Raw genomic sequence first — 17,838 nt, 5'->3', positions numbered from 1 at the left:
GTACTCATGTAAAATTCATTATTATCGATACGAAAATATGTATCGACTTTTGAGTATATTATTCCGAGTAATCTGATGTATAGTACTAACTGACATAAGCTATATAGATGTAAATCTTCAATTTTTTATTTTCCGATGAATTTTTATTAGATCTTCAAATAGATTAAACTCAACTCAACTCAAAGGAAAAAAAACAAACAAATCATTTATTCACATTTGTTCATCAAACTTTCGGTTGACCATGATGTATGTACCGGGACTCTAGTTTATTTGTGAAACTAACTCGTTTAGTAATGTCATTGGGTTGATTTTTCAAACATGTCGTCAAACCTAAATTCGGAAATTAACGAGGAATGGGTTGAGAAATTTTGCTCTCCAGAGTCTCAATTGTTGCTATTAATAATGCGTACTTGCTGTATATGGCCTTTTCAAGATAAAAATCAACAATTCTTGGGAAGAATATTTATCATAATTATGTATATAATTTTTGTCATCGGTCAGGTACGTATTTTTGACATGACATAATACCACTTTTCCAATAATTTATCACGTGTTCAGGTTATAAAGATGACTGAAAATACAAAGGAACACGGTATTAATATTGGTCTTTTTATTGAAGATTTATTCCAAATAATAACTACATCAATGTTACTATATGTTTACCCGTTTATGATTTGGAATTACGATAAAGTAACAAAAAAAATTCAATCAAAAATCAAAATTGACCATTTGTTTCCAATACAATTAAATTATGAAATGCTTGATAATTTTAAGATTATTATGGCTGTCGTTTATATGAAAAGAGTCCTGGAAAACAATGATAAAATTGGACAAGGCATGGTTAAAAAGTTTTACGAGAAATCGAATCGTTTCAGTTTTGTTGTTACCAGTCAGTAGTAGTTTTACGCATTCGTAATTATAATAATACAATAAAATATACTTTTTTGTAGTGATTTTCATTCCAATAACAGCAAATATTGCATTTGCTCCGGTAGTTATTCCGATATTATTAACACGATTTTTACCAGGAAATCAAACTTTCCCGAAAGCTCTACCACTTCATGCGCAATTTTTCATCGATGAAGAGAAATACTTTTATTATTTGTTTGCTTTTCAGTCCTTGACTATAATAATTTATTTTACGGTAATAGGAGGATTGGGTTCTCTTCTATATTTAGGCGAAGGATTCATCGTTGGTGAATTTCAACATTTGCAGTAAGTGAAGACTGCTATGAAAATGCGTCGATTGACGTTGAACTTCTTTCACATAAAATAAATATAATTTGTATGTATTTTAAAAATTCACTTCTACTTTTTAGATATTATATGAATCAAACTGACTCTTGCTATAACTGCATGGTTTCTAGAAATAAAAAAAATGCTCACGACTACCTTACCAAAAGGCTTATTTATTTTATTCAACAACATCAAAGATGTATAAAGTAAGCTATTCTTGAATTTTAAAATGAAAGATCTCAGTCTTAATAACTTAAATAGACTGTATGAAATTTTATTTTTCCTGTCCGAATCGATCATGTTTGTGACAATGGTCGGTACATCGAGTATCCTCATCACATCCTGCACTTCGGTGAATATTTTCAAATAAATCAATTGTTAAATAATTTTCATCCTTAAAAATGTAGAATAATAAATAAAACTAAATCAATAATAAATTTAGATGGTGGTCTTAATGGATTCAGACGCACTAATGGCTATAAGAATGTTGTTTATAAGCTTTGCTTCATTGACTGTAATTTTATTTATATGTGTTCCTGGCCAATTTTTGAGTGATGCTAGCAATAAATTATTTACTGAGTGGTAGTATTACTTCATAAATGAATACTCACAAAAATGTTGAATTGATCAAACTTTTGACATCCTCACAAAATCCTCGCAGTTATTGTGTCGATTGGCACGGGTATCATCCAAAAGCTCGAGTTTTGTTAGTGCTAATATTATTAAGGACGATGAAACCTTTCATATTGAGAGCAGGATTTTTAGCTGATATGAACTTTGAAACCTTTAGCTCGGTAAGATTATCTATTTGAATATCAAAAATTCGTACGACTTTCGTTAATCATGAAATTTCATTTTAGGTCCTAAAAAAATGCATGTCATTTATAACAGCTTTTAGATCAGTTTATGCCTCGCTTTGATTTTAAATTATTCAAATCATTTTTCCTTTAAAATATTATTGTAATAATTACTATGAAAATGGTCGAAAAATATCCAAATACATGCTCGCTCCTCTTTGTGCACGAAAGATCAGATTACTATTTGAGTATATGGTCAAATCTCAAAATAAAATTCCGTTTCGTTAACAAAAAAAGGTGACATTTTTTTTGCATGCCCAGCGGCCCTGACCCCCGCAAATTGTTCATAGGACCTCCAGAAGTGAAAAAAAACGCGTGAACATGAAATTTGAAAATAGTTAATTATTTTTGGGGCACTTTTGTGTTTTAGACGCCGAAAAGTCATCTTTTCAAGCAAATACGACTTATTACTCGATTTCCAAGTCGTTGTAAAAGTATCAAAACTCATCTGAAAAATTTAACTGACTGCTGTATTCGATAGGAAATTTCCTCCGCTTTCCGATTATAATATCACATTTTCCGAAATATCCAATTTTGACCGTGAAAATCGCCATCAAACATTGAGGGCTAAATACATCGAAAAATTCAGTACGGAAAAAGTGAAATTTTTGGATTATTTTCGATTTTTCCTTGTGAAAATGAGATTTTTCGGAAAATCTAACTGCGCCATGAGAAAGCTGAGGAAATTTCCTATCGAAAGCATATCTTCATTTATTTTTTGAGCCGAATTACAATCCTATACGAACGTATTTTGACTCCCCTGTTCTCCGTTTTCAGTTTTCAGAGCGGTCTTGAGGTTTTTAGCGTTGCACGGCTCACTACAATCGAAATTCGATATGCTTTCGATAGGAAATTTTCTCAGCTTTCTCATGGTGCAGTTAGATTTTCCGAAAAATTTCATTTTCACCAGAAAAAATCAACAAAATTTCACTTTTTCCGTACTGAATTTTTCGACATATTTAGCTCTCAATGTTTGATGGTGATTTTCACGGTAATAATTGGATATTTCGGAAATTCGAATAGTACCATCGGAAAGCTGACAAAATTTCCTATCGAATACAGTAGTCAGTTAAATTTTTCAGATGAGTTTTGATACTTTTACAACGACTTGGAAATCGAGTAATAAGTCGTATTTGCGTGAAAAGATGACTTATCGGCGTCTAAAACACAAAAGTGCCCCAAAAAAAATTAACTATTTTCAAATTTCATGTTCACGCGTTTTTTTTCACTTCTGGAGGTCCTATGAACAATTTGCGGGGGTCAGGGCCGCTAGTCACGCAAAAAAAAATGTCACCTTTTTTTGTTAACGAAACGGAATTTTATTTTGAGATTTGACCATATATAGTTGTATTAATTTTCTGAAATCAAATAAAAATCAATGTGACAAGTACATACCTTATTATAAAGTATTTAAAAGAAGAATATAATAATTATCAAGATACTTACATCAATTAATTGTGAATGAAATCATGTGATTAGTATCATTTAATCACTTAATTTATCAGCCTTAATTTTTAGTTATTTGGGACTAAGAACAAAAGCCTATTAATTTTCTAATTATTTGTTTGAATAGCATCAGAAAAATCTGAGTTTGTTCCTATATTTTCATGAAATTAAATCTTAAAAAGTACGTAAAGTTCCCTTATTAGATAAAATAATTAAAGTTTTGACATAACTCGTCCAATACCATGAGACCCAAATTTTGACTAATTTTTCCACGTTTTATTTTTTTATGAAACCATTGTCAAATTAATGTAAAAATATCATGTATTATGGGATTCTTATCTCTCTTTTCAAATCTGGCCTCAAATTTATGATTTTGCGACCGTTTCAAAAATACATTTGTTTAAACACAAAAACGTGGTTTTTGAACATTTGTCTTTAAAATAATCATATTTTTCACCACGATTACGCATTCGAATCGGGTTAAAATTCTGGATCTGGTGGCATGTAGTACTATATTAAAAGTTAGCGGCGTTGGTTGGTTTGTTTAGATTCAAGATGGCAGCAGCAAAACAGCTGATTCGACTATTATTGGCTAAAAGATGATACAGCATATGTTATAATGCTATTGAGATTTTTTGACTCGCAAACAATGCACTCTACGAAACAATGTTATGGAACGAAAATTTCTTAAAATTGATCAAGAAACACGCGTAAATTTTTCAGAACTTTTTGGGTGATTTTGGAAATTGTTATAAAATGGCCATTTCCGAAATATCCAAAATCGTCTAAAAAATTCTGAAGAAATTCACGCGTGTTTTTTTATCAATTCTTAGCAATTTTCGTTTCATAACATTTTTACGTAGAGTCCATTCTTTCCGAGTAAAAAAATACCAAAGCTCTTTTTTACATTTTCGGCTACAATCAGCTGTTTAGGTGGCTGCCATCTTGAATCTAGATGAACCAACGCCGCTAACTTTTAATATAGGACTGTATGCCACCAGATCCAGAGTTTTAACCCGATCCGAATGCGTAATCGTGGTGATAATTACGATCATTTTGAAGACAAATGTTCAAAAACCACGATTTTTTTTATTTTTAAACAAATATATTTTTGAAACGGTCGCATAAATCGTAAATCAAACGCTAAATTCGAAAAGAGCTATAAAAACCACATAATATATGGTATCTTTACATAAATTTGACAATGGTTTCACGAAATATTGGACAGGATAATCATGTAAAATTCAATATTATTGATACGAAATTATACGTACAACTTTATTATTTCAGGTGGTCTAGATATTTAATACTAACCGATATAGATAGATTTATGTCTTTAATTTTTTATTTTTCGATCAATTTTTAATAAAATTTGAAATAAATAAAAGTTGGTTTTCTTTGAAAACCCAACAAATATTATTTATTCACATTTTTCCATAAAACTTTTTCTTTGCTATGATGTGTGTGTTAGAGCTAATATTTATTCACGCAGTAAACTCGTACAGAAACATCATTATTGGGTTTATATTTCAAACATGTCGTTGAATCAAAGTACGGAAATTTACGTGGAATGGGTTGAAAAATTTTGCTCACCAGACTCTCAAATATTGCTGCTAATAATGCGTACATGCTGTTTATGGCCTTTTCAAAATAAAAAGCTACGATCATTGGGAAGAATATTTATACTATTCATTTTTATTATTTTTCTGATTGGCGGGGTAAGTATCATTTTTAACATAATTTGGAACCACTTTTTCAATAATTTCTTTTATGTTTAGATCATCAAAATAACTGAAAATACTAAAGAATCTGGTTTCAGAAGTACGCTTTTCATCGAGGATATATTTCAAGTAATAGTTTCATTAATGATGATGTATGTTTACCCCTTCATGATCTGGAAATACGATAGAGTACCAAAAAATTTTCCGATTAAAAAAAAGCATATAACCATTTAGTTTCAATTGATTATTAAATGCCTAATAACTTTTAGATTGTTATGACTGTCGTTCATATGAAAAGAGTCCTTGAGAACAATGATAAACTTGGACAAGCCATGGTTAAAAAGTCTTACGAGAAATCGAATCGTTTCAGTTTGTTTATAACTAGTCAGTAGATTTACTTATCAGTGAAAATTAATTATTATTCAAGACAACTTAATTATTTACAGTGTTATTCATCCCAATTACTGTAACCTTTGCAATTGCACCATTGGTTATTCCAATTTTATCGACACAATTTTTACCAGGAAATCAAACGTTTCAAAAAGCTCTACCGCTTCATGAGGAATTTTTTGTTGACGAGGAAAAATACTTTTATTATTTGTTTGCATTGCAGTTCCTAACTATTATGATATATTGTACCATAATAGAAGGGCTAAACACTCTTTTGTATTCAGGCGTAGGATTTATCGTCGGTGAACTTCAATACTTACAGTAAGTGCATAAATGACGCGAAATTTTTGCATAACATTGATTTCTTTTTTCAGGACATTGATAAAACGTGTAATACCTTAATTTTACATTTCAGATATTATTTGGAAAAAACCGACTCTTGCTACAACGACATGGTATCTGAATGTAAGGATATCGCTTACAACTTCCTTACCAAGAGTCTTGTGTATTTTATCGAGCAACATCAAAAATGTATCAAGTAAGTTTTTTTTATGTTGAAAAGCGACGGGAAAATTACTATTTTGCATTGAGTATTTCGATGAAAAATGAAAACACGAGATATCGTTTTCGATTCAATAAAAATTATAAAAATATTATTAAGATTTTTTCGATACGAAATTATCATTTTTAAATGACCTGTATAGGCTATACGAAATTTTATACCTCTTAACCGAATCAATCATGTTCGTGTCAATGCTGGGTTGCTCTACTAGCCTCATCATAGCCTGTTCTGGGGTGAATATCATCAAAATTAATAAATTCATTGGAAAAAATTGAAAAAATACTTTTTAATCAAATTCAATATTCGATACTATACTTGAATTTTTTATAATTGTATCCATATCAATAACTCAGATGGTAATTTTTATGGACTCAGACGTGTCAATGGCTCTAAAAATGTTGGTTTTGTGCATCGCCACTTTGTCGGTAATCCTATTCATATGTATCCCTGGTCAATTTTTGAGTGATGCTGGCGATGAGCTCTTTACTAAATGGTAATATTACTTCATAAATAAAAATTCACAAAAATGTGGAACTTATCAAACTGTCATCCTTATAAAATTCTCGCAGTTATTGTGTCGATTGGCACGGATACCCGCCAAAAGCTCGAATATTGTTGGTCTTAATACTATTAAGAACTATGAAACCTTTGCAATTGAAAGCAGGATTTTTAGCCGTTTTGAGCTTCGAAACCTTCAGCTCCGTAAGACTATTTATTTGAGTATTAAAAATTCTACGAACATTCATTGATGCTAAACTTCCCTTTTAGGTATTAAAAAAGTCAATGTCATTCGTAACAGCTTTTCGATCGATATATGCTACGCTTTGATTTAAAAATTTTACTGCAATGATCCTGCGTTTCTCCTACTACTTAGTTTTATATTTACCTAATTAATTCAATAATTACGATGAAAAATGTTGAAAACCATGTGAATCTCTCATCCTAATACACAAAAATTCACACTATTATTTATGAAAGTTGAGATAATAATTCACCCTGTTACACAAAAATTCATACTATTATTTGTGAAAGTTCAGTTAATAATTCAACTTAAAATTAATTTTTTCTTCAATTTAATAAAAATTTGAGCAATTATATTTATCAACATTTTCTTTTCTTAACCTCAAGTAAACCCATTTCCATACATTTTTAAATCTAAACGTGCAAGTGTTCCTAAACAGCGTCGTTATATAAGTTTGGATAAGAAAAATGAATTGATTATCAATACATTTACAAATGGACACTCTATTGGGCATCGGCAAGCATCTTTTCAAATCTTTTACGAACGACGATTATATAAACGCGAAAAGATAATTATGGTTTGCAGCACAAAAATTTGAAGTATCAACATTTTTGTTGGAGGGAAAAGGCATAGCCGCGTAGCTATCACTGTTGCATGCGGGTACACCTCGCTAAGTTCCTTAGATGAGCAAGTGTTTACAAATCGATCAATTTGGCCTGTAGTGTTGGCTATTCGTGGCGTTTAACCTCAAATGTTTTCTCAGCGTAGAAAGTGAAAATTAGCAGTGTTACATATAATAAAGCGAGCGATGGAAAGCGTCGGGGACGTGGTTAGGTATAACATTTTTGTGTAATTAATGATATTTTACAAAGCAATCGCACTTTAAGCAATCGCACTTTATCGCACTTTATTATTCTGCAGAGTGAAGGAAGAGTCGAAAGATACTTGGCCAGATGCAGGAGACGATCAGAATTTTGATTCTTTGGACTTTGACAACTTTGAAGCGAGAAACGTTGAAACATTCTTGGGTTATAAATCATCGGTGAGTTCTATAATTTGATGAATGTTTTGTTTTTCCATTACCAGAAACTATTACACAATTTCAGTTTCAGGCAAATCACATTAATGAGGTTATGGCGTTATGCGAAAGGTTAGATGAAAAAATATTCATTGATTTCGAGTGCAAAGATGTTAAACTTGAATTGAAATCTCTACCGTCAAGCATCTGTAAAACTGAAAATGAAAATGTTCCATCCATTGTGAAAATAGAAAATCAAAGTTACACTTACTGCTTGAGTGATGAAAATCAAGTAATTTTGATTAAAAACGAATTAGATGATAGCGTCAGTCAAGTTCAAGTGAATTCTCAAATGAAAGTTAAGAGACATAGGGAGATTAAAAAGTTAAGACAAACTTCTTAAACCAAACAATCACACGAGTGTAAAATATGTCGGAAAACTCATAAAAATGGATCGACTTTAAGAAGACATATCTGTACGACCTATGAAAGCATTAACCCCTTCGAATGTGAAATTTGTCACGAATCATTCGGACAACAGTGTACTCTAAATAGACACAAAAATTAAGTACATCGTCAGATTAAATCCTTTGAGTGTGATAATTGTAATAAATCATTTGGATTAAAATCGAACCTCAAAAATCATACAATTGGAGTTCATGTTCACAGCAAATCATTTGAATGTAAAATTTGTTATACATTATTTGGAAAAAATGGTGAACTCAAAAGTCATGTAAATACAGTTCATGAACGGAGCAAACCCTTCGATTGTGAAATTTGTCACAAATTATTTCGTGATAAGAGTACAATAGACACATGAGTGCAGTAGGCATGTTCGTATCAAACCATTTGAGTGTGATATTTGTCACAAATCATATAGCCGCAAGTATAATCTCAAGAATCACATAATAGTGGTGCATAATTGGAGAAAACTTTTCGAGTGTGGCATTTGTAAAAGATCATTTTCATTAAAGGGTAACCTCAATAAACACATAAATGCTGTACATGTTCGCATCAAACCCTTCGAGTGTGAAATTTGTCACAAACCATTTGCCATGCCTTATATTATAAACGTATCCGCTCTTACGTCGTGCGTTTACATAAGCAAATTTTCGTACTCTTTTTGAGCGGATTAAATCGTGTACTTGCAACCCCAACCCACACACGATGATATGATGAAAAATGTCGCGTCGTCTTGGTGTATGCGATCTTAACGCAGCATGACTTACAGCTCTGACAACGCAGCGTATTATATACCCGAGAGAGCGTTGCAAATCCGTATATTCATTTGAAGGATTAATCCCCGGAATCGAGTAGACTATGGGAGTGAACGAGCTCCGCGTATCATTTTCGAATTTTCGTATACACGCGCTTGCATGCCGCATACTACGTACGTATATCGAGATCCGAGACTATAGCTCCGCGACACGCGTACGCTCGCACAAAGCTCGGGGATGCGACGCGTTGTAGCAGCGATTAAAACGATAGTGGAAAGTTTTAGAAACTTTTGATCATCGACTGGAGAGAAAGAATGATCATTTCTTGAATGAAATGGGACGATTCTATCTTTGATGGATATGAAATATGAATGAATCGGGAGGAAAAAGTCGTAGTTTTTCGCTCAATTTTCGAGTGATTAATCCTGTATCATATAGGTGAGTGATGTGGTTTTCAGTCTGAACAGTTTTGAAGCGCTTTGAATCAGTAGCTAAGCTTCGGTATAAGAATATTTTGAATAATTTATTTTGCCCTTTCAGTACGAAAAACTTTAAAACTTTTATTCGACGCGATCTTATATTCTTTTTAATTCATTTATGACATAATAACTCGTTCGTAGTTCTCAAAGTCAAACGATTTCTCAAAACACGCATAATAGAAATTATAAAGTCAAGAACATAGTGACAATAATTGTTAAATAGATATTTTGTTGAATGAACTTATATTACTTATCTTTACTATTTTGTGTATGAGTTTCGAGAAAATAAACCTGCGCTGCCTAGCGGTCAATACAACTACTAATGCAGCACTCGGACGATATGACTCTTTTACCTAAATAGATTATTTTACTATCATGCTAAGATCATTAATTTTTTTTTCTATAGTAGAAATGATCCTCATTAGTAAAAGAAGTTAAAAAAATGTTTGAAGTACTCATGTAAAATTCATTATTATCGATACGAAAATATGTGTAGACTTTTGAGTATATTATTCCGAGTAATCTGATGTATAGTACTAACTGACATAAGCTATATAGATGTAAATCTTCAATTTTTTATTTTCCGATGAATTTTTATTAGATCTTCAAATAGATTAAACTCAACTCTACTCGAAGGAAAAAAAACAAACAAATCATTTATTCACATTTGTTCATCAAACTTTCGGTTGACCATGATGTATGTACCGGGACTCTAGTTTATTTGTGAAAGAAACTCGTTTAGTAATGTCATTGGGTTGATTTTTCAAACATGTCGTCAAACCTAAATTCGGAAATTAACGAGGAATGGGTTGAGAAATTTTGCTCTCCAGAGTCTCAATTGTTGCTATTAATAATGCGTACTTGCTGTATATGGCCTTTTCAAGATAAAAATCAACAATTCTTGGGAAGAATATTTATCATAATTATGTATATAATTTTTTTCATCGGTCAGGTACGTATTTTTGACATGACATAATACCACTTTTCCAATAATTTATCACGTGTTCAGGTTATAAAGATGACTGAAAATACAAAGGAACACGGTATTAATATTGGTCTTTTTATTGAAGATTTATTCCAAATAATAACTACATCAATGTTACTATATGTTTACCCGTTTATGATTTGGAATTACGATAAAGTAACAAAAAAAATTCAATCAAAAATCAAAATTGACCATTTGTTTCCAATACAATTAAATTATGAAATGCTTGATAATTTTAAGATTATTATGATTGTCGTTTATATGAAAAGAGTCCTGGAAAACAATGATAAAATTGGACAAGGCATGGTTAAAAAGTTTTACGAGAAATCGAATCGTTTCAGTTTTGTTGTTACCAGTCAGTAGTAGTTTTACGCATTCGTAATTATAATAATACAATAAAATATAATATTTTCTAGTGATTTTCATTCCAATAACAGCAAATATTGCATTTGCTCCGGTAGTTATTCCAATATTATTAACACGATTTTTACCAGGAAATCAAACTTTCCTGAAAGCTCTACCAGTTCATGCGCAATTTTTCATCGATGAAGAGAAATACTTTTATTATTTGCTTGCTTTTCAGTCCTTGGCTGTAATAATTTATTTTACGATAGTAGGAGGATTGTGTACTCTTCTATATTCAGGCGTAGGATTTATCATTGGTGAATTTCAACATTTGCAGTAAGTGAAGACTGCCAAGAAAATGCGTCGGTTGACGTTGAACTTCTTTCGCATTAAATAAATATAATTTTTATGTATTTTAAAAATTCACTTCTACTTTTTAGATATTATATGAAACAAACTGACTCTTGCTATGACTGCATGGTTTCTAAAAATAAAAAAAATGCTCACGACTTCCTTACCAATAGTCTTATGTATTTTATCCAACAACATCAAAGATGTATAAAGTAAGCTATTTTTGAATTTTAAAATGAAAGTACTCAATCTTAATAACTTGAATAGGCTATACGAAATTTTATTTTTCCTGACCGAATCGATCATGTTTGTGGCAATGGTTGGTACATCGAGTTGCCTCATCACAGCCTGCACTTCGGTGAATATCTTCAAATGAATCAATTGTTAAATAATTTTTCATCATTAAAAATGAAGAATAGAAAAATAATGTTTAACCCTTTAACGCCTGAAGTGACCATTTTTGGACAATATTTATAGCGATGAATTACACCGACTAAAAATTGTTTAAAAAACTTTTCAGACATCATTTCTCACGTAAAATTCAATGTACTTTTCGAATCCGGGGTCAGAATAAAAAAAAAATTATTCAATAAAAAGTTATAAACAATTTTGTAAAAAAAAAAAACCTGAAATTTCGAGAAAAAAATCTCGTTCAACTCAAATTTCAACACGGAAAGAACTTTCGGTTTCATTTTTGATTTTTGATTTTAACTGAGAACGTTCAAGAATTTTTAACTAGATAACCATCAACTTTACGAGAAAAAGTTATAGAACAAAAAGGGTTTAGAATTAATCAAAGAACACGCCTGATATTTTTCAGAATTTTTTAGAACGATTTTTGGATTTTTGAAAAAATGGTCTTATTCAGAAATCCAAAAATCGCTCCAAAAATTCTGAAAACATTCAGGCATGTTCTTTGATCAATTCTAAACACCTTTTATTCTACAACTTTTTCTTGTAAAGTTGATGGTTATCGAGTTAAAAATTGTCGAAATCATTTTATGACATACAGGTCTTCGAGAGCCGAATTTATGATCGCCATTTTGAATTTCGTCATTATAACTATTTTACAATAAAGTATAGCGAACCTTCTTTCCGTGTTGAAATTTGAGTTGAACGAGATTTTTTTTCCAAATTTCATGTTTTTTTTTTACAAAATTGTTTATAACTTTTTATTGAACAAAATTTTTTCAATTCTGACCCCGGATTCGAAAAGTACATTAAATTTTACGTGAGAAATAATGTCTGAAAAGTTTTTTAAACAATTTTTAGTCGGTGTAATTCATCGCTATAAATGTTGTCCAAAAATGGTCACTTCAGGCGTTAAAGGATTAAATCAATAATAAATTTAGATGGTGGTCTTGATGGATTCAGACGCAGTAATGGCCATAAGAATGTTGGTTATTAGCTGTGCTACATTGACTGTAATGTTATTTATGTGCGTCCCTGGTCAATTTTTGAGTGATGCTAGCAATGAATTGTTTACTGAGTGGTAATATTACTTCATGAATGAATACTCACAAAAATTTGGAATTAATCAAACTTTTGACATCCTCACAAAATCCTCGCAGTTATTGCGTCGATTGGCACGGGTATCATCCAAAAGCTCGAATGTTGTTAGCACTAATATTAGTAAGGACGATGAAACCTTTCATATTGAGAGCAGGATTTTTAGCTGATATGAGCTTTGAAACCTTTAGCTCGGTAAAGTTATCTATTTGCATATCAAAAATTCGTACGACTTTCTTCAATCATGAAATTTCATTTTAGGTTCTAAAAAAATGCATGTCATTTGTAACAGCTTTTAGATCAGTTTATGCCTCGCTTTGATTTTAAATTATTCAAATCATTGTTCCTTTAAAATATTATTGTAATAATTACTATGAAAATGGTCGAAAAATATCCAAATACATGCTCGCTCCTCTTTATGGACAAAAGATCAGATTACTATTTGCGTATATATAGTTGTATTAATTTTCTGAAATCAAATAAAAATCCATGTGACAAGTACATACCTTATTATAAAAGTATTTAAAAGAAGAATATAATAATTATCAAGATACTTACATCAATTAATTGTGAATGAAATCATGTGATTGGTATCATTTAATCACTTAATTTATCAGCCTTAATTTTTAGTTGTTTGGGACTAGGAACAAAAGCCTATTATTTTTCTAATTATTTGTTTGAATAGCATCAGAAAGATCTGAGTTTGTTCCTATATTTTCATGAAATTAAATCTTAAAAAGTACGTAATGTTCCCTTATTAGATAAAATAATAAAGTTATGACATAACTCGTCCAATACCATGAGACCCAAATTTTGACTAATTTTTCCACGTTTTATTTTTTTATGAAACCATTGTCAAATTAATGTAAAAATATCATGTATTATGGGATTCAAATCTTTTCAAATCTGGCCTCAGATTTATGATTTATGCGACCGTTTCAAAAATACATTTGTTTAAACACAAAAACGTGGTTTTTGAACATTTGTCTTTAAAATAATCATATTTTTCACCACGATTACGCATTCGAATCGGGTTAAAACTCTGGATCTGGTGGCATGTAGTACTATATTAAAAGTTAGCGGCGTTGGTTGGTTTATTCAGATTCAAGATGGCAGCATCAAAACAGCTGATTCGACGATTATCGGCTAAAAGATGATACAGCATATGTTATAATGCTATTCAGATTTTATGACTCGCTAACAATGGACTCTACGAAACAATGTTATGGAACGAAAATTTCTTAAAATTGATCAAGAAACACGCTTAAATTTTTCAGAACTTTTTGGGTGATTTTGGAAATTGTTATAAAATGGCCATTTCCGAAATATCCAAAATCGTCTAAAAAATTCTGAAAAAATTCACGCGTGTTTTTTTATCAATTCTTAGCAATTTTCGTTTCATAACATTTTTACGTAGAGTCCATTCTTTCCGAGTAAAAAAATACCAAAGCTCTTTTTTACATTTTCGGCTACAATCAGCTGTTTAGGTGGCTGCCATCTTGAATCTAGATGAACCAACGCCGCTAACTTTTAATATAGGACTGTATGCCACCAGATCCAGAGTTTTAACCCGATCCGAATGCGTAATCGTGGTGATAAATACGATCATTTTGAAGACAAATGTTCAAAAACCACGATTTTTTTTTGTTTAAACAAATGTATTTTTGAAACGGTTGCATAAATCGTAAATCTAACGCTAGATTCGAAAAGAGCTATAATAACCCCATAATGGTATCTTTACAATAATTTGACAATGTTTTCATGAAATATTGGACAGGATAATCATGTAAAATTCAATATTATTGATACGAAATTATACGTACAACTTTATTATTTCAAGTGGTCTAGATATTTAATACTAACCGCTATAGATAGATTTATGTCTTTAATTTTTTATTTTTCGATCAATTTTTAATAAAATTTGAAATAAATAAAAGTTGGTTTTCTTTGAAAATCCAACAAATATTATTTATTCACATTTTTCCATAAAACTTTTTCTTTGCTATGATGTGTGTGTTAGAGCTAATATTTATTCACGCAGTAAACTCGTACAGAAACATCATTATTGGGTTTATATTTCAAACATGTCGTTGAATCGAAGTACGGAAATTTACGTGGAATAGGTTGAAAAATTTTGCTCACCAGACTCTCAAATTTTGCTGATAATAATGCGTACATGCTGTATATGGCCTTTTCAAAATAAAAAGCTACGATCATTGGGAAGAATATTTATACTGTTCATTTTTATTATTTTTCTGATTGGTGGGGTAAGTATTATTTTTGGCATAATTTGGAACCCCTTTTTCAATATTTTCTTTTATGTTTAGATCATCAAAGTAACTGAAAATACTAAAGAATATGGTTTCAGCAGTAGTCTTTTCATCGAGGATCTATTTCAAGTGATAGCTTCATTGATGATGATATATGTTTACCCCTTCATGATATGGAAATACGATAGAGTACGAAAAAATTTTCCCATAAATATAAAGCATATAACCATTTAGTTTCAATTGATCTAAGTCTTACGAGAAATCGAATCGTTTCAGTTTAGTTATAACTAGTCAGTAGATTTACTTATCAGTGAAAATTAATAATTGTATAAGACAACTTAATTGTTTACAGTGTTATTCATCCCAATCACTGTAACCTTTGCATTTGCACCGTTGGTTATTCCAATTTTATCGACACAATTTTTACCAGGAAATCAAACGTTTCAAAAAGCTCTACCGCTTCATGTGGAATTTTTCGTGGACGAGGAAAAATACTTTTATCATTTGTTTGCATTGCAGTTCATAACTATAATGATATATTTTACCATAATAGGAGGGTTGAACACTTTTTTGTATTCAGGCGTAGGATTCATCGTCGGTGAACTTCAATACTTGCAGTAAGTGCATAAATGACGTGAAATTTTTGCATAACATTGATTTCTTTTTTCAAGACATTGATAAAACGAGTAAAACCTTAATTTTACATTTTAGATATTATTTGGAAAAAACCGACTCTTGCTATAGCGACATGGTATCTGAATGTAGAGATATCGCTTACAACTTCCTTACCAAGAGTCTTGTGTATTTTATCCAGCAACATCAAAGATGTATCAAGTAAGTTTTTTTTATGTTGAAAATTGACTGGAAAATTACTATTTTGCATTGAGTCTTTTATGAAAAATGAAAACACGAGAAATCGTTTTCGATTCAATAAAAATTATAAAAATATTATTAAAATTTTTTCGATACGAAATTATCATTTTTAAATGACTTGTAAAGGCTGTACGAAATTTTATACTTCGTAACCGAATCAATGATGTTTGTGACAATGCTGGGTACCTCTACCAGCCTCATCATAGCCTGTTCTGCGGTGAATATCATCAAAATTAATAAATTCATTGGAAAAAATTGAAAAAATACTTTTCAATCAAGTTCAATAGTCGATACTATAATTTTTTATAATTGTATCCATATCAATAACTCAGATGGTAGTTTTGATGGACTCAGACGAATCAATGGCTTCAAAAATGTTGGTTTTATGCATCGCCTCTTTGTCGGTAATCCTATTCATATGCGTTCCTGGTCAATTTTTGAGTGATGCTGGTAATGAGCTGTTTACCAAATGGTAATGTTACTTCATAAATAAAAATTCATAAAAAAGTGGAATTTATCAAACTTTTGACATCCTCATAACATTCTCGCAGTTATTGCGTCGATTGGCACGGGTACCCTCCAAAAGCTCGAATTTTGTTGGTCTTAATACTAGTAAGAACGATGAAACCTATGGAATTAAAAGCAGGATTTTTAGCTGTTTTGAGCTTTGAAACCTTCAGCTCCGTAAGACTATTTATTTGAGTATTAAAAATTCGTCTAACATTCATTGATGCTAAACTTCCATTTTAGGTATTAAAAAAGTCCATGTCATTTGTAACCGCTTTTAGATCAATATATGCTACGCTTTGATTTAAACATTTTACTGCAATGATCCTGCGTTTCTACTATTACTTAGTTTTATATTTACCAAATTAATTCAATAATAACGAAGAAAAAAGTTGAAAACCATGTGAATCTCTCACCCTGATGCACAAAAATTCACACTATTATTTGTGAATGTTCAGATAACAATTCGCCCAAGCTGATACACGAAAATTCACACTATTATTTGTGAATGTTTAATTAATAATTCAATTTACAATTAATTTTTTCTTCAATTTAATAAAAATTTCAGCAATTATATTTATCAATATTTTCTTTTCTTAACCTCAAGTAAACCCATTTCTATACATTTTTAAATGTAAACGTGCTAGCGTCGTTATATAAGTTTGGATAAGAAAAATGCAATGATTATCAATACATCGACAATGGACACTTTATAGAGCATTGGCAAGCATCTTTTCAAATCTTGTACGAACGACGATTATATGGACGCGAAAAGATAATTTTGGTTTGCAGCACAAAAATTTGAAGTGTCAACATTTTTGTTGGAGGGGGAAGGCGTAGCCACGTAGCTATCACTGTTGCATGCGGGTACACCTCGCTAATTTGTACGAGTAGTGCTTACAGTCGATAATGAACAGCTAAATTCCTTAGATGAGCAAGTGTTTACAAATCGATCAATTCGGCCTATAGTATTGGCTATTCGCTGCGTTTAACCTCAAATATTTTCTCTGTGTAGAAAGTGAAAATTCACAGTGTTACATATAATATGGAAAACGTCGGAGACATAGTTAGGTATAACATTTTTGTGTAATGAATGATATTTTACAAAGCAATCGCTTTATCGCACTTTATTATTCTGCAGAGTGAAGAAAGAGCCGAAAGATACTTGGCCAGATGCAGGAGACGATCATAATTTTGATTCTTTGGACTTTGACAACTTTGAAGTGAAAAACGTTGAAACATTCTTGGGTTATAAATCATCGGTGAGTTCAATAATTTGATCAATGTTTTGTTTTTCCACTACCAGAAACTATTACACAATTGCAATTTC

The 17,838-nt window shown here is 30.9% G+C and overlaps 2 protein-coding genes across 2 annotated transcripts; both read left to right on the top strand.

The window, feature by feature from the left end:
* Positions 1-1,967: 1,967 nt before the first annotated feature.
* LOC106648100 lies at positions 1,968-7,040 on the top strand. The gene is made up of 9 exons (XM_023463330.1): positions 1,968-2,030; positions 5,318-5,449; positions 5,530-5,644; positions 5,707-5,971; positions 6,066-6,188; positions 6,355-6,445; positions 6,566-6,705; positions 6,782-6,914; positions 6,981-7,040. Exons 1-9 carry the CDS (start codon positions 1,968-1,970, stop codon positions 7,038-7,040), a joined length of 1,122 nt encoding a protein of 373 aa, XP_023319098.1.
* A 722-nt stretch (positions 7,041-7,762) lies between these two features.
* Positions 7,763-16,811, top strand: LOC106659482. Its single transcript, XM_023463328.1, has 12 exons — positions 7,763-7,788; positions 7,876-7,996; positions 12,702-12,841; positions 12,921-13,053; positions 15,186-15,317; positions 15,379-15,418; positions 15,481-15,745; positions 15,840-15,962; positions 16,128-16,218; positions 16,334-16,473; positions 16,553-16,685; positions 16,752-16,811. Exons 1-12 carry the CDS (start codon positions 7,763-7,765, stop codon positions 16,809-16,811), a joined length of 1,404 nt encoding a protein of 467 aa, XP_023319096.1.
* Positions 16,812-17,838: the final 1,027 nt, after the last annotated feature.

Source organism: Trichogramma pretiosum, unplaced genomic scaffold (assembly GCF_000599845.2).
Source record: "Trichogramma pretiosum strain Unisexual culture from Peru unplaced genomic scaffold, Tpre_2.0 scaffold39, whole genome shotgun sequence".
NCBI classification, from domain to species: Eukaryota; Metazoa; Arthropoda; class Insecta; order Hymenoptera; family Trichogrammatidae; genus Trichogramma; species Trichogramma pretiosum.
Note: the sequence above shows the minus strand (reverse complement) of the source record. Positions and strands in the feature narration are given on the sequence as shown.

Coding starts and splice junctions, on each gene's coding strand:
- LOC106648100 (XM_023463330.1), top strand. CDS start 1,968: ATGAAACCTTTCATATTGAGAGCAGGATTTTTAGCTGATATGAACTTT. Junction 2,031..5,317: donor ACTTTGAAACCTTTAGCTCG/GTAAGATTATCT, acceptor TTTTATGTTTAG/ATCATCAAAATAACTGAAAA. Junction 6,189..6,354: donor CAACATCAAAAATGTATCAA/GTAAGTTTTTTT, acceptor TGACCTGTATAG/GCTATACGAAATTTTATACC.
- LOC106659482 (XM_023463328.1), top strand. CDS start 7,763: ATGGAAAGCGTCGGGGACGTGGTTAG. Junction 15,419..15,480: donor TTTCAGTTTAGTTATAACTA/GTCAGTAGATTT, acceptor AATTGTTTACAG/TGTTATTCATCCCAATCACT. Junction 16,686..16,751: donor GCTTTGAAACCTTCAGCTCC/GTAAGACTATTT, acceptor CTTCCATTTTAG/GTATTAAAAAAGTCCATGTC.